This window comes from Mesoplodon densirostris, chromosome 10 (genome assembly GCF_025265405.1).
Source record: "Mesoplodon densirostris isolate mMesDen1 chromosome 10, mMesDen1 primary haplotype, whole genome shotgun sequence".
Lineage (NCBI taxonomy): Eukaryota > Metazoa > Chordata > Mammalia > Artiodactyla > Ziphiidae > Mesoplodon > Mesoplodon densirostris.
This window is the reverse complement of record NC_082670.1, coordinates 102,973,977-102,993,880: the sequence shown is the minus strand read 5'-3', so window position 1 is coordinate 102,993,880 and position 19,904 is coordinate 102,973,977. Positions and strand designations below refer to the sequence as shown.

The following is a 19,904-nucleotide window of genomic DNA, read 5'->3' as shown; positions in this document are numbered from 1 at the left end:
TCTTCGTTGCTGCACGCAGGTTTTCTCTAGTTGCGGCGAGCAGGGGCTACTCTTTGTTGCGGTGCGCAGGCTTCTCATTGTGGTGGCTTCTCTTGTTGCGGAGCACGGGCTCTAGGCTCGCAGGCTTCAGCAGTTGTAGTGCACGCGCTTAGTTGCTCCGTGGCATGTGGGATCTTCTCGGACCAGGGCTCAAATCCGTGTCCTCTGCGTTGGCAGGCAAATTCCTAACCACTGCGCCACCAGGGAAGCCCAAAACACATCTTCCATGCAATAAATTTTTACTGTGTCAGACTTCTGTGTGTGAAAGGGCCTTTAGTTCACAGATCTCTTTCCCACTTCTATTTTTAACTTCTCTGCTCCACACCATTACATACTGTGTTCATTAGTTGTTTCACATGGATACTACATTTCACCTAGATTGCAAATTTTCTATATGCAGGATACTTTAAAATTCTTTTGGATACCATAAAACAGTATTAGACACATAACTAACACTGTTAACACTGAATGATAAACATGAATATCCAACCAAAAGACGAACCCATAACCCGAGCTGGATAAATGAGAACGGACCATTTGAGAGGTGGAGGTTAAATGTATGGCCCACAGTAGTTCCTGCCAATCAGCTGCAGGGTTGCAACTATGACTTAAGTTCCCTATGTCCAGTTCACTTCCCCACCGCCACTGCCAGTTTTCTCCGGGAGCCTCTACGTACCTCCTAGTGACTAAGGCCACTCAAACAACACACTTTTCACACTCTATCAGATGCCGAACACAAAGCACAGGGGGGACAACGCAGTTGTAACTTTATTGAGGTTTTTTCAATTAAAACGCTTCACAGTAGAGACCACAGCCTGCAAGGGGAGCAGCCTCTCAAATGTTTCCTGCCCCATGACTCATAGGTTGAAGTAGAATGTGATTTATTCCCTATCTCCTTCAGTCTCGGTGGCTAAGGGGTGATGGATGGAAGCAGAGAGAACGACCGAGAAGAGGCAAGGATGCAGCACTCAGAAGGATCTCAACTTCGTCCAGCTGGAATTCGTCTCACAGCTGCTGCCACCCAGTTCCACCAACCAGGAGTAAATTAAGCACAGTTTTGCTACCAGCTGATGGCAACAGAAGGGGCTTTGCAGAACTTGGGCCTAGTTGGCACTCGCTGCCAACATCGCGGCTGCCAAAATCACCGAAGGGGGTTTTAGAACAGCTCCTCCACCCTCTCACTCCACTGCATGGGAGGCCCAGGCTTCACCTCACACAGTAGTTCATCAAGCAGGCTTCATGTACGCTTCTTCTCCTGTGTGCTGGTGAACCAAGAGTCTAGGAGCTTCTTGCTGTAGTATAACTGCCAGGCATGCACTTGGACCACCAGCACCAACACCAGATACATGACGGAGACGGCAGAAAAACCAAAGAGGAAGCGGTAGGCCTTGCCATGGCGGTAGAGCTGCTGTGCAGCAGGGAACATCTCCATGCTGCCATATATGAGGGGAGCGATGGAAAAGAGCCCCATGCTGATCATGGAGAGCACCAGGTAGCTAATGTTGTTGCGGGGGAAGGAGAGGAGGCCCAAGAGGGAGGGCACAATGCTCAGCAAATAGGGGTACTCCCACTGATAGGGCATGGCCACCTGATCATGCGACAAGAGCCTCAGGTGCCCCACGCTCATCTTGGCAACCAGCAGCAGCCATACGACCAGATGCACGTAGATCAGCTTCTTGATTTCATACTTGAGGGTCACACTGTGGGGCAGAGCAGAGGGAGAAGTACCTTTCATTCAAAATTTTCTGACCACCAGCTCTATGTCAGGCAACTATCCTGGACACTGGGAAACAGACGTGAATAAGGAATAGTTCCTGCCTGGAGGCTGGGAACAAGGTACACGGGAAGAAAAGAGCAATTAGAAAATGAACTGGAAAAACTCTAGTAAATCTATGTTGCAAAATATATGGAATCACAGGAAGGAGTAACAAATTCTGATTGAGATGAGTTGACTGAGAAGGCTGTCTTGTCTGGACAAGGGTGTTATCTGAGCTAGGCTCTGAGATGCGGGTGGAGATGGACATTCGAAGCAGAGGTAACAGCATGCAGGCAAAAAGGCATAAGCATTTGTGTTCCAGGAGAGCAAATGGTTGGGTGTGGAAGGACTACACTGCGGTGGAGAGGGGAGTAGCAGGATATGAACTTGCAAAGACTATCACTGAGTCACTTTAAAGACAGAAGAGCAACTCAGGGCTGTGTTTAGAAAGAGAACTCTGGGGAATTCCCTGGCGGTCCAGTGGTTAGAAATCTGGGCTTTCACTGCCAAGGCCACAGGTTCAATCCCTGGTCGGGGAACTAAGGTCCTGCAAGCCCCATGGCGTGGCCAAAAAAAAAAAAAAAAGAAAGTGAACTCTGACTGCAGCATAGGAGAATAAGCCTATGGAAGGAGGTATTGGCAGCAAGGAAACCAACTCAGGCTGCCCATACTTCTCCAGCTAGAGTACATTTTTCGTCTAAAGTAAGGATATTTTCTCTTATTCTTTGAATTCCCTCAGGTCCTAAATACATCCCCTTCACACCTTCATAGAGCAGAGTTTCTGCTCTAGACAGGCATGAAAACACTGGCTTGAGTTGTGAGGTGCCCTTTAGACAAGGGTCTAAGGATAAGAATAAAGTGAGGTTTCAAAGAGCTTGTCATTCTTTAAAACTGTGGAGAAAAAGACGTGGAAAAGATTCTGGGAAATTTCAATGGATTTAAGTAAAGAAAATCTCTAAAAATTTTTTATTTTTTAAAATATTCATTATAGAAAGTGCAGAAAGGTGGGGCGGGAAGGGAATCAGTCACTTGTAGACTTCAAGCTCCATGAAGGCAGGGACCAGTTTTGTTTATCAATAAACTTTTTTTATTGAAGGTATAACATGAATACAAAGACCAGGGCTGCTTTCGCTATTCTATCCTCAGGGCCTAGCACAATGCCTGATGGGTAGAAGCTCAATAAATATTTGTTGAACGAATAAACGAATGTAGAAATATCCCGTATGTGTGGGGTTTCATAAAACTCATGTGAGGAAGAGTAAGTCTGGACTTCAAGGTCCAAATCCCCAAAACAACCCAAAATATAACAGCTACCGCGCGTACTGGGCAGACTTATGTGCTAGATCTTATGCTACGCTCTGTACGCGATTATTGGCTCACTAATTCATCACCAAGACCGAAAAGATAGATTAATTTTCCCTTGCCAGATAAGCAAACTGAGGCTCAATTAGAAATCAGGTTCCCGAGGTCAGAGAGCAGGGCCAGCATCGCCGAGACACCGGAGCCCAGGCGGGGCCGAACCCCTCAAGGCACAGCGGGATCAAGGGGTGGAGCTCACAGGAGCGATAGGGCTTCCCGGGATCGGGGGCCGGCCCCGGGCCGTCGCAGTAGAAGGGGACTTGGCAGGTGCGCGAGAGCGGGCTGGGGAGCAAGACCTGAGGCCGGGCCGGCGTCGCGTCCCAGGCCCTGCGAGCTCCTCGCCTCACTTCATACCTCATCTGGTAGTGCGTGGCGACGCGCTCCCGGTGCTGAAAGTCGCTGCCGTCGGTGCCGGCCGCTCGCGGGCCTGCCCGAGACGCCATCTTCCCTGTCCAGAGCCCTGGAGCCCTTCACGCCGACCAGCTTCAGCGACTAGACCACCACCAACACGCCTGCCAACCCTATGCGCACCGCCTCAGCCCCGCCCACCCAACAGCCGAGCGGTTCTGTGAGGACAACTTCCGGCCTCTCTGTCTCCGGAGGACCGACTCTGTAGTCACGTCCCTGCGCACGCGCACATATACGCACACGCTTTTCTTCTCGGCCCCGCCCTGTCCGTCTCTCCCCAGCATTTGGAGCGCGCAGAAAATTAAGCCCTAGCATGTCTTTCTTTTTGCCAAGGTCGGGAGCTGATACTCCAGCCTCTCGAGCACTTACACTTTCTTTAATTCGAGTTTAAGACGTATCTGTTCCCACTTCACAGATGGAGACACTGATGCCTGGAAGGTTTCTGTGACTTTCCCAAGAGCGTGCATCTTTCACACTCAAAGTCTCAAAGTATCTCCCCACAGATTAATCTTTGCAAGAAGAAACGGTAACTTTACAGTGGAGAAAACTGGCACGCACCCCCTTAACTAAGTAATCAAGTTAACTTGTCCAGAAGTGAGACAAACTGACTCCTTATGCCTCCTGCTAATATTAGGGACACAGCATCACTGAGGTGATATTCTTGCCCCAAATACTTAACCTGAATCTAATCATGAAGAGGTGACAGATAAACTCAAATTGAGGGACATTCTACAAAATAACTGGACTATACTTTTAAGGAATGTCAAGGCCATGAAAGAAAAAAAATTAGGTAGAGGCAGAAAGCAGAGTAGTGGTTGCCAAGGAATGTGGTGATGATGGTTGCACAACTGTATGAATATACTTCATGCCACTGAACTGTATACTTAAAAATCGTTAATTTTATGTTATGTACATTTTACCACAATAAAAAAAATACATAAAACAAGAAAATTTCAAAATTGTTATCTGAAAAAACTGAAGTATCTTTTTATGTTTGAGTCATTTGTATTTCATTTCCTTGAACTGTGTTTGTATCCTTTGTCCATTTTTCTACTGCCCTGTTGGTCTTGCTAATTTATATACAGATGGCAGAGAGAGAGATGACCTCTTGTCTATAATTTTAGTTGCCATATATTTTTCCTATTTATTGTATGTCTTTTGACTTTACTCATGGTGTTACAATTTTAACATGCAGAATAGTTTCTTCATAAGGTTGAATATATAGTCTTTTCTTTTTTGGCTTCTCAATTTTGCTTCATAACTAGAGTCCTTCTCTGTTCCAAGGTGCTCAAATGATTTTATGCATTTCAGCATTTGAGAACCACGCTCAGACATCTGCCTCCCAGACTAGAGGTGAGCGCCTCAAAGAGAGGGGTAAGAACCGAGTCATCAGGACTTCTCTGGTGGTGCAGTGGTTAAGAAAATGCGTGCAGGGGACACGGGTTCGATCCCTGGTCCAGAAAGACCCCACATGCTGCGGAGCAACTAAGCCCGTGCACCACAACTACGGAGCCTGCGCTCTAAAGCCCTTGAGCCACAACTACTGAGTCTGTGTGCCACAACTACTAAGCCCGCATGCCTAGAGCCCGTGCTCTGCAACATGAGTAGCCACTGCAATAAGAAGTCCATGCACCGCAACGAAGAGTAGCCCTTGCTCACCGCAACTAGAGAAAGCATGCGCACAGCAACGAAGACCCAACGCAGCCATAAATAATAAATAAATAGGGGCTTCCCTGGTGGCGCAGTGGTTGAGAGTCCGCCTGCCGATGCAGGGGACACGGGTTCGTGCCCCGGTCCCGGAAGATCCCACATGCCGCGGAGCGGCTGGGCCCGCGAGCCATGGCCGCGGAGCCTGTGTGTCCGGAGCCTGTGCTCCGCAACGGGAGAGGCCACAGCAGTGAGAGGCCCGCGTACAGCAAAAAAAAAAAAAAAAAAAAATAATAATAATAATAATAATAATAATAATAAATAAATAAATAAATAAATAAATAAATAAGAATTGCTTGCTGAATACATAAATTATGAATGAGCCAAAACTATCCTCTTGGGGGCTCCCCTGGTGGCGCAGTGGTTGAGAGTCCGCCTGCCGATGCAGGGGACACGGGTTCGTGCCCTGGGCCCGCGAACCGCAAAATAAAACAAAACAAAACTATCCTCTTCTCCTAAGCACTGTGAAGAATCCTCAGGTTCACCAAGCATTCCTCCATCCCCCACAGACACTCTCTGGCTTTAGCTTGTGCTTATCTTTTCCTTTTCTGTGTGTGATTTCCATGATGTTCATCAGGGCTTCTGAGTCAGACTGCTTCTGAGTCATCCATTGGCTTATCATGAGACACTAGGCACATGTTGGATGTTCAATAAATATTTGAGGCATGAACGTCCAAGGGAGGGGCCCCAACCCTTTCCCCAGAACTTCCTCCCTGAAGTATTGGTCTTCTCTTCTGGCTCTTGGTCTGTCTTGAAGTTTCGTGATTTGTGTTCCTGTCTCCTCACCCTGCTCATTCTCTTCTCAAATCCTTTGCACTGATGTTTCCTTTGCCTTGAATGCCCCCAGCCCACCCCCAGGACTTCAAAAGACTGGATTCCAGTCCTGGGTGGAACACTATAGTCTGAATGTTTGTGTCCTCCACCCTTGCCCCCATTTGTATGTTGAAACCTAATCCCCAATGTGATGGTATTTGGAGGTGGGATTTGGGGGTGGTGGGATTAGTGTACCTATCAAAGAGACTCCCTTGCTCCTTCTACCAGGTGAGGACACAGAGGACAGCTCTCTGTGAACCAGGAAGGTCTTCACCAGAGACCAGAACTACCAGCACCTTGATCTTGGACTTGTCAGCCTCCAGAACTATGAGAAATAAGTTGCTTATTAGCCACCAGTTTATGGTATTCTGTATAGCAGCCCAAACAGACCAAGACACTCCAGGTCTTGAAAAGACTGACTTCTCATCAGTCAGGATTTAGCTGAAAGCTCACATCTGAGGCCTTTCTTTTTTTTTTTTAATTAATTTATTATTTATTTATTTATTTTTGGCTGCATTGGGTCTTTGTTGTTGCACGCGGGCTTTCTCTAGTTGCGGTGAGTGGCGGTTACTCTTCGTTGCGGTGTGCAGGCTTCTCACTGTGGTGGCTTCTCTCGTTGCAGAGCATGGGCTCTAGGTGCACGGGCTTCAGTAGTTGTGGCTCGCGGGCTTAGCTGCTCCGCGGCATGTGGGATCTTCCCGGACCAGGGCTCAAACCCGTGTCCCCTGCGTTGGCAGGCAGATTCTTAACCACTGCGTCACCAGGGAAGCCCTGAGGCCTTTCTTAAGCCCACAGGCCAATCTAGCTCTCCAGCCATTTGCTATCATATCACCTTGTGTTGTTTTCTTCCCAGAACATCATTATCTGAAATTATCTTGATTATTTGCATATTTGTTCATGGTCTGAGTTCCCCCTTCCTCCAGGAATGTCAGCTCCTTCAAGTGTGGGACAAGGCTGTGTTGTTTCCTGCTGTATTCTCAGACCCTAGGAGGGCTGGCACATGGTAAGTGCCTAATAAGTATTTGTTGAGTGAGTGAATGATGGTTGCCTGAAAGCTTTTATAGGGAAGGATTTAGATATAAGTAATAGGAGGATGATGATGATGATTAGCTATTTATTGAGCCTGAAGGGTGCACTAAACTTTATATCAAGTACGTTTCACGATTATCTCATTTAATCTTCATGACAACCCAGTGGGGTAGGAACTATTTTTAATCCCCATTTGTTAGATCCAACTGAAGCTTAGATGAGTTACATCACACAGCTGCTGGTTTTCAGAATAGGGTCCCTAAGTAGCCACAATGTCAGCATCACCTCGGAAACTCTTAGAAATACACTTTCTTAGGCCCCACCCCAGACATACTGAGTCAGAAACTCTGCGGTGGAGCCCAGCAATCTAATTTTTAACAAGCCTTCCATGTGATGCTGATGTATTAGTGTGAAAAATCCAACTCTAAAAGAAAGGTGAGGTTGAACTCTTTTTTTTAAAACAGCTTTATGGACATATAATCCATATACCATACACACTTAGGTGTACAATCCGATGGTTTTAGTATATTTGCAGGGTTGTACAACCTCCAAATAGACTTAGCACAATCATCAAAGTAGATTGTGTTTAGATTACTAGATTAGAACTTTTTTTTGGCTCCCCTGAAAGAAACCCCATGCCCACTAGCAGTCCCCATTCCCCTTACACTCCCCAGCCCCTCTAAACAACCACTAATTAATGTTTTGTCTTTATAGTTTTGTCTATTCTGGACATTTCATACAAGTGGAATGATACGAGTATGTATGTGATCTCTTGTGACTGGCTTTGCATAATGTTTGCATAATAAATCTCTTGTGATTTCACTTTGCATAATGTTTTCAACGTTTGTCCATGTACTGTAGTAGCATATATCCTTTCAATTGACAAATAATATTCCATTTATGGATATACCACAGTTTTTTATCTGTTCATCAATTGACGAACATTTGGGTTGTTTCTACATTTTGCCTGTTATGAATAACACTATGAACTTTCTCGTGTATGAGTTTTTGTGTGGACATAGATTTTCGTTTCCCTTGGAGATATATATATATAACTCCAAATATTAGGTATATGTAGAACTGCTGGGTCATAGATCTTACTACACTCTTAACCACTACACATTTTAGCTAGTCTTTATTATTATTATTAAATTATCTGCTATTATTAAATAATTATATTATCAATAACACCAATATTTGTTTCTATCTATTAAGTATCTCTGTTGCAAAGCCCTTTACTTTTTTTTTTTTTTTTTTGCTGTACATGGGCCTCTCACTGTTGTGGCCTCTCCCGTTGCGGAGCACAGGCTCCGGACGCGCAGGCTCAGCGGCCATGGCTCACGGGCCCAACCGCTCCACGGCATGTGGGATCTTCCCGGACCAGGGCACGAACCCGTGTCCCCTGTATCGGCAGGCGGACTCTCAATCACTGCGCCACCAGGGAAGCCCAAGCCCTTTACTTTTATTATTACAAATCCTTACCTCGGTCAGGATCATTAAGACAGGAGTCATTATCTCTGTTGAAGAGGTGAGAGCAACTGGGGCTCAGGAGGTTCAGGGAACTTGTCTACACTCCAACAGCGAACATGGGTAGAGCTGAGACCACCATGCACACCTGCCTGTTTCCTGTGCCCTGTGTGCCCAGTACCATGTCCTGGGCCATACTCTGCCCCAAATCTTTCAAAACATGCCTCCACCCCTCCTTTCTGGCTTTTTCTGGAAGCGAGGATGGCTTGACATCCCAAGGGTGAGAGCTGCACACTCAGTGCCTGTGCTCTTTTCCAGCTGGGGCTGGAGGCCATGGGAGGGGCTGCCCTGGGAGCTGGAAATAAAATGGAGGGAGGGCTGGGCTGAGCAGGGCAGTATTGGAAGGTAAGGAGGCTGGGAAGCGGGAGGTAAGGAGTTTCTTATTCTGGGTTTTTTGTTTTGTTTTGGTTCTGGCTCCTAGAGAACCGTTGAGGTGGGGCTGGGTGGAGTTTTGTGATTGGGAGTGAGGAGGGAGGCTGAAGCAAGCTGATGTGGGTAGTGCTAAGTGGGGGAGAGGGCTTTCACAGACAGGCTGGCCTGGGGCATCCCCTGCATTGTCAGAAGGAAAGACTGGGGAGGGGGCTGCGTTCCATGCACTCCTTGGGCCCCTGGCTCTGAGGCAGGCCCTGTCTGCATGGGGGCTGGGAAAGGGAGAACATCTCAGGGCGAGGCACCCGAGGAGCGGGGCTGCTATGGCAGAAGCAGACACTGAGGCCCACTTGGCTAGGAAGAAGGAAGTGCAAGGATGAAGGGGAAATTCTGTGAGCCTCTAAGAAGGCTTTCTGAGACGTGGAAAACAGTGAAACTCGGGCTTCAGGGCTGCAAATGTTTAGCCCTGGGCCAAGGGAGGCATTACAGGTGGAGGAACTGCCTGCAGGAGGGCTTGGAGCCTGCAGGAGCTGGACCGAGCAGACTCGGGAGAGAAGGGCTGGCAGGTCAGCCCAGGGCCGTCGGCTAGTGCCCAGAATGGCTGCCAGCAGCCTTGAGCCACAGTGGCTGTGTACATTTACGTTAGTTAATATTCAATAAAAATAAAAATCCAGCTCCTCAGTCGTACTGCCACACTTCAGGTGCTCAGTCGCCATGTGGGGCTAGCAGCTCCAGTGTTGGAGAGAACTGATATAGAATGGTTCCATCATGGTAGAAAGTCTCTGGCCAGCAGGAACCCTCAGGAGGGGTTCGGATTGCTCAAGGACCCACTGGAGAGAGCAGGCTTAGACTGGGTTGCCTGGCCTGGGAGGTCTCTGAACAACAGGTGAGGGAAGGTCCCCAGCAGTGCAAGGTGGTGTGACTCGCTTCCTGCCAGCATAAAGTGGACTCTGCCCCCAGGGACAGGAACTAACCAGGCAGGGCCTCTTCAGTCCCGACTTGCGAACCCTGATCAGTGTGACCAGAGCCAGGGTCAGAGAAACATGGAGTGAGTGGTGCTGGGGAGGGAGGAGCGGCTGCTGAGGGGGGCTGAGCCTGGGCACTAAGGGGGTCTCCAGCTTGGTCACAGTGGCGTACGTGGGTGGGATAGGGGAAGGGCTGGGGGAGTTGTGTGTGTGTGAGTTGCTAGGGGAGACCGGAGCAGAGGCTTGCTGGATGGAGGTGGGGTTGCTCTGTGTCAAAAGACAAGAGAGAGGGGACCCTCCCATCCCCACCTAAGGAGCTGTCTCTGCTTCCTTCCCAGGGCCAACGCTGTCCAGCTGACGAGAATGGAATACGCCATGAAGCCCCTCAGCCTCCTCTACCCCAGCTCCCTCGCCAGGTGAGGAGAGCCAAGCGTGGAAGGGAAGGGGAGATACTGTGAGCTGTAGGGCAGACCTTGAACTTCGATGGGCACACAAGTCACCTGCGTGTCTTGTTCAAATGCAGGTGCTGATTCAGGAGGTCTGGAGTGGGACCCAAGAGTTGCCCCTCCCACAAGCCCCCGGGAGAGATTAACGCTGCTCTCTCTCCCCCCAGAGTCCCCCATATCACACATTGAGTAGAAAGAGGTAGATACTGCTTGATGCTTTCATTACTGATCTCATTTACACCTCACCACAACTTTGGGAAGTGGGGATTATGATGCCAAATTAACAGATGGGGAAACCGAGGCACAGGGTGGGCTCTCTCAGTCACCTAGCAAATGGGTAGTGGAGTCAGGATTCGAACTTGGGTCTGCCTGACTCCAAAATCTAGGTTCACTGCACTCCTTTTGTTCTACATCATGTATCTGAGTTCAAAACTGTCTTATATTGACCTCAGCTTTGCCACTTCGTCTCACATTACAGGTGAGAAGAATGAGGCTAAGAGAGGAAAGTGGTAAGTGGGCAAATGTGGGGTAGTCTTCTATCACTGGCTACTTGTCATGGTCTGAAACCCAGCAGTGTCAATATCACTTGGGAACTCATTACATACATAAAATCTCAGAACCTACCCAGACCTACTGAATCAGAACCTGCATTTTAACAAGATCAGCAGGGGGGTGATGTGTCCACTAAAGTTTAAGATGCACTGATCCAGGGACTTCCCTGGTGGTCCAGTGGGTAAGACTCCGCACTCCCAATGCAGGGGGCACGGGTTCGATACCTGGTCGGGGAACTACATGCCACATACATGCCAAAACTAAGAAGTCCGCATGCTGCAACTAAAGATCCTGCATACCACTATGAAGATCCCGCAAGCCGCAACTAATACCTGGCACAGCCTAAATAAATAAATAAATATTTAAAAAAAACAAAACGATGCACCAACCCAGCAGGCTTTTGAGGAAGACTATCTAGAGCAGGTTTGGTGGGTGGTAGGGGAGGAGGAATATGACGAGCTCAGCCTAGAGGACTGGGAGGGTAAGTTACCCTGCTGTGCGTTGAGGGCCGGGAGGCAACACACAGCTCATTCTGATGCTCCATATGGCCTCCAGGTACGTGGCAGTCAGCACCTCGGTGGTGACCCAGAAGCTGCTGTCAGAGCCCAGCCCGGAGGCCCCCAGGGCCCGGCCCTGCAGAGTAAGCAGTGCTGACCGGAGTGTGCGGAAGGGCATCATGACACACAGCCTTGAGGACCTCCGCCTCAAGGTAGGAATGGGCCTGCCTCTGCACAGCCCACCATGGGGACCTTGTCTGAGAGATGGCCCCAACAGCTGCCTCTGCATCATGAGCTAGGAGTTCAGCAGGGATGGAGTTCATGGCTTAGATGGTGAAAAGATTTCCTTTCTAATGGCAGCTCCAGTGGGCTTGTAGTGCCCACCTGGAATCCTGTCTGTCTGTTGACAGGGGGAGGGCAGTACATTACCATCTGATACTAACAATAGGTCAGTGGTATATTTGGAGTCTATTTTTCTTACTGGAGGGACCCTTAGGTTCCCTTTTCCAGTAGTACTTAAACTTGTAGAATTGCCCAGAAGTTGGAGTATTGAGCAAGATTTTAGAGATTCCCTTCCCTATCTCCTTCCCTTACCTTCATGCAGGGCAATTCTCCTTCAATCTGTCTCCTACATTGGCCTTCCATGCAAAGCTTTGCTAACAGCTGTGGAAGACTTTCTTCAAAGTATTGATTAGGTGGGACTTCCCTGGTGGTCCAGTGGTTAAGACTTCCTGCTCCAATGCAGGGGGCACAGGTTCAATCCCTGGTTAGGGAACTAAGATCCCACATGCCCCTCGGCACGGTCAAAAAAAAGGTAAAAACTATTGATCAGGTAAGCTTGCGGAGAGGAAACCAAGGACACACAGCTCTTGTGGGTGGTAGTAACATTGGGCAAGAATGACACCCTTCCCCATTTCCATGCTCCCCCTACACTTGGTTGGGAGTAACTTGTCCTAATCTTTCCTTTTTATAAAGACACCTTTCCTTCTTACAAGTCATAGTGGATTATGGCCCACTCTAATGTCCTAATTTTAATGTAATTAATTCTTTAAAGACTCTATCTCCAAATATAGCCATATTCTGAGGTACTGGGATTAGGACTTCAACATATGAATTTGGGGGGGATAGCATTCAGCCCATAATACATACAAATCAACTGAATAGAACTGAGAGTCCAGAAATAAATCCATGTATCTGTGGTCAATTGATTTTTAACAGGATTCCAAGACTATTCAATGGAGAAAGAATAGGCTTTTCAACAAATATTCCTGAGACAATGGGCTATCCAAATGCAAAAGAATGAAGTTGGATCCCTCCCTCATACTACATATAAAATTAATTCAAAGTAGATCAAAGACCTAAATGTAGAGCTAAAACTATAAAACCCTTAGAAGAAAACATAGGTATAAGTGCTCATAACCTTGGTTTCTTAGATATGGCACCAAAGCACAAGTAACCAAAGGGAAAAATATTGGACTTTATCAACATTAAAAACTTTTGTGCATCAAAGGACACTATCAAAAAAAATGAAAAGATAACCCACAGAATGGGAGAAAATATTTGCAAATCACATATCTGATAAGGGTCTAGTATCAAGAATATATAAAGAACTCTTAAAACTCAGTAAAAAGATGATCCAGTTGAAAACGGGCAAAGAATCTGAGTAGATGTTTCTCCAAAGAAGATGTACAAACGGCTGATAACACATGAAAAGATGCTCAGCACCCTTAGTCATTAGGGAAATGCAAATCAAAAACACTTCATACGACTAGAATGGCTAAAATAAAAGACAGACTAAAATAAGTGTTGGTGAGGATGTGGAGAAATTGCTGTTGGGAATGTAAAATCATGCAACAGCTTCAGAGAACAGTTTGGTATTTCCTTAAGAAGAATAAACGTAGAGTTATTATATGACTCAGCAATTCCAATCCTAGGTATATATCCAGGAAAATTGAAAAGACATGTCACACAAAAATTTGTACATGAATGTGCATAGCAGCATTATTCATAATACTCAAAAAATAGAAACAACCCACATGTCCATCAATTGAAGAATGGATTAAAAATGTGGTATATCTATTTAGTAGAATATTATTCAGCCATAAAAAACTAAAGAATCATGCTGCAACATAGAAGAACCTTGAAACCTTGTTAAGTGAAATAAGCCAGTATAAAAAGACCACACATTGTATGATTCCACTTATATGAAATGTCCAGCATAGACAGATCCACAGAGATGGACAGAAGAGGAGAGGTTGCCAAGGGCTAGGAAATGGGGAGTGACAGCTAATGGGGTTAGGTTTCTCTATGGGGTAAAAATGGGGTTGAAAATGTTTTGAAATTATACAGTGGTGGTAGTTGCACAACTTTGTGAATATGCTAAAAACCACTGGATTGTGGACTTTAAAAGAGTGAATTTTATGGCATGCAAGTTATATCGCAACTAAAAATTACATGTGTGACTCCCATTATATATTTTTTAAGATTTATGTATTATTTATTTTTATTTATTTATTTATTTTGGCTGTGTCGGGTCTTAGTTGTGGCCCACGGGATCTTCATTGAGGCATGAGGGATCTTTCATTGTGGTGCGTGGGCTTCTCTCTAGTTGTGGCATGTGGGTTTTCTCTTCTCTAGTTGTGGCGCGCGGGCTCCAGGGTGTGTGGGCTCTATAGTCTGCAGCACGCAGGCTCTAGTTGAGGCGCACAAGCTCAGTAGTTGTGGCACACAGGCTTAGTTGCCCCGCAGCATGTGGGATCTTAGTTCCCTGATCAGGGATCGAACCCGCTTCCCCTGCATTGCAAGGCAGATTCTTTACCACTGGACCACCAGGGAAGTCCCTCCCATTATATTTTTATTGGACAGCACTATTCTAGAATATTAACCATGAAGTCAGATACCAAGGGATACCATAATATAGGTTCTTTGGATGGTGATCTCACAGCAAGAGCCCTGGGTTCCAGTCCCATCCCATAAATCCCGGCCCACTCGTGTGTGTGTGAGGTGTGCCAGCTGAGGTGTGTGATGTGGGTCTTCCCCATACCAGCTCTGTGGCTACATGTGATGGCAGAAGCATCACTTACCTTATTCTCCAGGTCCAGGATACCCTGATGCTGGCAGACAAGCCTTTCTTCCTGGTGCTGGAGGAAGATGGCACAACTGTAGAGACAGAAGAGTATTTCCAATCCCTGACAGATGACACCGTGTTCATGGTCCTCCATAAGGGGCAGAAATGGCAGCCCCCATCAGAGCAGGTGACATCCCACCTGTCAGGGAGAATACTGGGAGCTTAGGAGAAATCCTTGAGGGGTGCCAACCACATGCTTGTCTTGATGCAGGGCACTAGGTACCAGCTCTCCCTCTCCCGTAAGCCTGCCAAGAAGATCGATGTGGCCCGAGTAACCTTCGACCTGTACAAGGTGAACCCACAGGACTTCATTGGCCGCCTGAACGTGAAGGCGACTCTCTATGGCACATACTCCCTTTCCTATGATCTGTGCTGCTACGGGGCCAGGCGTGTCATGAAGTGAGTGAATTGGGGTTAGCTGGGGACAGGCTGGGTACACAGCAATGGGAGATGGCGCTATCTTCTCCCATGCACCTCAGACTTCTCGGAGCCTGAGCCTGGTGTTGATGCTGACAAAGCATGACAATTAGCATTTGTCTAGGACTTTATGGCTGAATTCATGTTTTATTTTATAGTAGTGTATGCCAAAGGGATACATATACTTCTGGTGGAACCTGGATACATTTAGCTTTTCTAATTACCTTCCACTATAACAACTAATTATTTTTCACCTAAAGTAGTAAGTTTTCCTAAGTAGTCTTCTAATCTTTTGATTAGAAGAGCAAAAATATGTCAAAAATTTTATTGAACTCAACTAGTGAGGGGACCAGCAAGAAGTTACAATCAGTTCAAAATCCCACCCATATATAGATCCAACAAGAATGCCGAGCTATTTATAAATACAAAATTGGATTTTTCCATGGGGGTGGGAGGGATGAAATAACTGTCCTTCCATAGAACGGAATTAATTTGTATGTCTATGGACAAAAGTCATTTGTATCATCTAATGAACTTTAAAAGAAACTTTACTTTACTTTTGAAAGTCTAATCAAGTATCACAGGAAGCATGGGAATATGTTTAATCATAAGGCAAGTACTGTTATGGTAGTGATTTCCAAATTCAGCTATTCCAGTGGTGCTCTAGAGAATTCTTACCTCATTAGGCGGATGTAGCCACTGAGGCAGAGGCATCCAAATAGTCGAAAACCACAAAGCTGGCCTCTTGCCAGTTACTTCTGACAGATGCTACTCCTCCCCAGTTGCTTCATTTAGTGTTTACTGAGCACTCTGTGTCCTGGCCCTATGCTATGAGCTAGAGACACAGAGATAAATAAGATGTCAGAACAAGCTCCATGAGGGCAAGAATTGCTGTTGCCTCCAATACCTTGGTGAATGCTGGTACATAGCAATAATTCAAATAATTGTACAATGAATGAAGATACATATGATCCTCATTCTCAGGGGCTTCTGAGAAATCCTACACCTTCCAGAGTTCTGCCAGAACGTATGCAGCTAGAGCACACCAGACCTTCTTGCCTTTCCGAGTTTATTCTCTGCATTCCCAGTCCGCAGATGAGGGACCTGAGGCCGCATGGTTCTGCCTGCCACAGATAACCCTCAGCGGCAGGTTGAGCCTCGTTCTATGGCAAGAAGTTCCATTTTCCTCTTATACCATATTATATACCCCTCTTGATCTGGGCTTGCTGCCAGCAGTTTGCAGATTGCAAAATCTAGAGCAAGAAGTTTCAGCCTTTAAACTCAGTCCATCTAGGGGAAGTGGGCCCCTCAGACCTAAACACAGTAGGCATATTGGTCCCAAAAGAAAAACAAAAAACAACAGCAAGCTGGAATCAGTAGAATGACTTAGTGGCGTCAGCAAGTGTTTTTTCTTTAATGGTGGTAAAATACATATACCATAAAATTTACCATTTTAACCACTTTTTTTTAAGTATAAAATTCAGTGACATTAAGTACATTCACAGTGTTGTGCAACAGTTACTTGTGCATCTATTTCCAGAACTTTTTCATCATCCCAAACTGTAACTCTGTACCCATTAAACACTAACTCTCCACACCCCCTTCCCCCAGCCCTGCTAACCTCTGTTCTACTTCCTGTCTCCATTAATTTTCCTATTCTAGGCAACTCATGTAAGTATAATCATACAATACTTGCCCTTTTGTGTCTGGCTTATTTCACTTAGCATAATGTTTTCAAAGTTCATCCATATTGTAGCATGTGTCAGAATTTCATTCCTATTTATGTCCAGACAGCTGGTTTGAAGCCTCAGTTCTCTAATTTGAGAAATGGGTATACTTCTCAGGTTTCACCTTTAAATTTTTAAGTATTTTCATGTACAGATGTTTATGATTCTAATTGTCTTCCTGCCCCCCTCCACCTCAGCCATAACATAAGTTCATTTACTGAATGAAGGTTAATAGAAGACAAGTTTTAATATCAGCCAGAAAGAATTTATGTTCCTTTTGTTTTCTTCTCCCTGATCCCTCCTAGGACTAGACACCCCTAGTCACCCTCACCTGTCTCTTTCAAACAGATCTGGATAAGAAGTTGGTTAAAGTAGTCAAGCATTCAACCAGCTGGTCTTGACCCTACGTTTCCCCTTCTCTTCTACATATCAGGTCCTGTGTTAAGTGATTTATGTTATTTCATCCTCCTAACCCTGTGTGGGATCAAAATGGTATGATCTCACTTTACAGATGAGGGTGCCGAAGCTCAGAGCTATAGGAGTTTGCCAAGGTTGCCACAGCTAATGAAACTGAGTTAGCACTCAGGCCTGTCTGACTGGAGTTCTGTCCTCAGTACACTGCAACACCAGACATGGAGATCTTCACGTCCAGCACTCTGGAAATTAGCTAGACTACAAATGACTTGGAAACACTTCTGTCTAGAACAGAGGTTGTGAACGGCAGAGTCACGTGACAGAGGTCAGTCTGGCTGGCCCAAAGTAGCATTAGAAAAATAAAAGGCCTTGTTAAATGAGCTTGAATTTTGCACGAGAAGAGGGAGGTTGTGGACGTTTCAGTTAAGGTACGATTGCAGGTAACACTGTAGACCCTGTCCCATTTGCTGAGGGAGGGCAGCATCTGTTCTGTTTGCACATCACTCTACAGTTTATGAAGTTATGAATGCAGCGTGGGGGAGCAGGCATTTAGGGGGAGGAGGAAGGGGCTTTCTCTGTGTTTTGACCCTAGTGCCTTCTCATCCCACCCAGAGAAGCTCTCCGCTGGGCCCTCTTCAGCATGCAGGCCACAGGCCACGTGCTGCTCGGCACCTCCTGTTACCTGCAGCAGCTCCTGGATGCCACAGAGGGAGGGCAGCCCCCCAAGAGCAAAGCCCCATCCCTCATCCCGACCTGTCTGAAGATACTGCAATGAAAGCCCAGCCAAGGAGTAGACCGGGGACCCCATGCTCAGCTGGTAGCACCCACAATCCTGGCAGCTAGAGAGCTTCTTACCTTCCCAACACCTCCCTCAGCCCCACAGGAACATGAATGATGAAGCAGGGGGAAGGGCCGGAAACCTGGGCTGGGCTGGCCAAAGGAGAACTGAGGGCTCTTGGCCTGGGTGGGCTCCTTCCTGCCCCAGGTAGCTTAGTGGGCCAAGACTGGTCACCAGCAGGCTATGGCAGGAAGGCTGCCCCTCAGCAACCTGTCTTCACGTGCTACACTTTCATTACACTGCCTACCTCCTGGCCTCCTGTCCCAAATGCTTCTGAGTGAATTGTCAACCCACTCGCGTATGATACTAGAGAGTTTGCAATAAATTATTTATGCTGATACATCTTCTTTACTTCTGTTCTTTGCGAGGTGAGGGTGGGATTCTATCTGGAAGGTTGGTAAGGTCTACGGGAAGAGAGAACTCTGTTGTCAAACCATTCTCCATAATGTGGGGTTATAGGAAACAGCACTTTTTCTACCAAAAAAACAAACAACAAAAAAATTACGGTTAATTCTGAAACTAATGTCTGCTTAATCTGAGGCTTGAGCAGATCATGTAATCAATATGGTAAATGACAATTTCCAAAATAAGTTTGCCTACCAGAAGGACTTTGGGAACACAAAAGACCCAGAGTTGCCAAAGCAATCCTGAGGAAAAAGAACAAAGCTGGAGGCATAACCCTCCCAGACTTCGGACAATACTACAAAGCTACAGTAATCAAAACAGCATGGTATTGGCACAGAAAAAGACATATGGATCAATAGAAGGAAATAGAGAGCCCAGAAATAAACCCATACCTACAGTCAATTAATCTTCAACAAAGGGGGTAAGAATATACAATGGAGAAAAGACAGTCTCTTCAATAAGCGATGCTGGGAAAACTAGACAACTCCATGTAAAAGAATGAAATTAGAACATTCTCTACTACCATATACAAAAGGAAACTCAAAATGAATTAAAGACCTAAATGTAAGACTGGATACTATAAAACTCCTAGAGGAGAACAGAGGCAGAACATTCTTTGACATAAATCGCAACAATATTTATTTTGGATCTGTCTCCTAGAATAATGTAAATAAAAGCAAAAATAAACAAATGCAACCTAAATAAACTCAAAAGCTTTTGCAGAGCAAACGAAACCATAAACAAAATGAAAATACAACCTCCAGAGTGGGAGAAAATATTTGCAAAAGATGCAACTGACAAGGGCTTAATTTCCAAAACATAAAAACAGCTTATATAGCTCAATATCAAAAAAAGCAAACCCTATCAAAAAATGGGCAGAAGACCTAAATAGACATCTCTCCAAAGAAGACATATAGATGGCCAGTAGGCACATGAAAAGATGCTCAACATTGCTAATTATTAGAGCAGTGCAAATCAAAACTATAATGAGGTATCACGTCACACTAGTCAGAATGGCCATCATCAAAAAGTCTACAAATAATAAATGCTAGAGAGGGTGTGGAGAAAAAGGAACCCTCCTACACTGTTGGTGGGAATGGAAATTGTGCAGCCACTATGGAGAACAGTATGGGGGTTCCTAAAAAACTAAAAATAAAGCTGCTATATGATCCAGCAATCCCACTTCTGGCCATATATCTGGAAAAGACAAAAACTCTAATTCAAAAAGAGACGTGCCCCCCAATGCTCATAGCAGCACTACTTACAATAGCCAAGATATGGAAGCAATTTAAGTGTCCATCAACAGATCAATGGGTGAAGAAGATGTGGTACATATATACAATGGACTAGTACTCAGCCATAAAAAAGAATGAAATAATGCCATTTGCAGCAACATGGATGGACCTAGAGATGATCACAAAAAGTGAAGCAAGTCAGACAGAGAAAGACAAATATCATATGATATCACTTCTATGTGGAATCTAAAAACATGACATAAATGAACTTATT

At 45.8% G+C, this 19,904-nt stretch overlaps 2 protein-coding genes across 2 annotated transcripts; one reads left to right on the top strand and one right to left on the bottom strand.

Annotated features, from left to right (window-relative positions):
* Positions 1–789: 789 nt before the first annotated feature.
* Positions 790–3,714, bottom strand: JAGN1 (jagunal homolog 1). The gene is made up of 2 exons (XM_060110056.1): positions 3,509–3,714; positions 790–1,739 (listed from the first exon to the last, which is right to left on the bottom strand). Exons 1-2 carry the CDS (start codon positions 3,595–3,597, stop codon positions 1,277–1,279), a joined length of 552 nt encoding a protein of 183 aa, XP_059966039.1. The 5' UTR covers positions 3,598–3,714; the 3' UTR covers positions 790–1,276.
* Positions 3,715–7,010: 3,296 nt separating this feature from the next.
* Positions 7,011–17,927, top strand: CIDEC (cell death inducing DFFA like effector c). Its single transcript, XM_060110284.1, has 6 exons — positions 7,011–7,085; positions 10,311–10,388; positions 11,526–11,679; positions 14,563–14,721; positions 14,806–14,993; positions 17,765–17,927. The coding sequence occupies exons 2-6, from the start codon at positions 10,336–10,338 to the stop codon at positions 17,925–17,927; spliced, it is 717 nt and encodes a 238-aa protein (XP_059966267.1). The 5' UTR covers positions 7,011–7,085; positions 10,311–10,335.
* Positions 17,928–19,904: the final 1,977 nt, after the last annotated feature.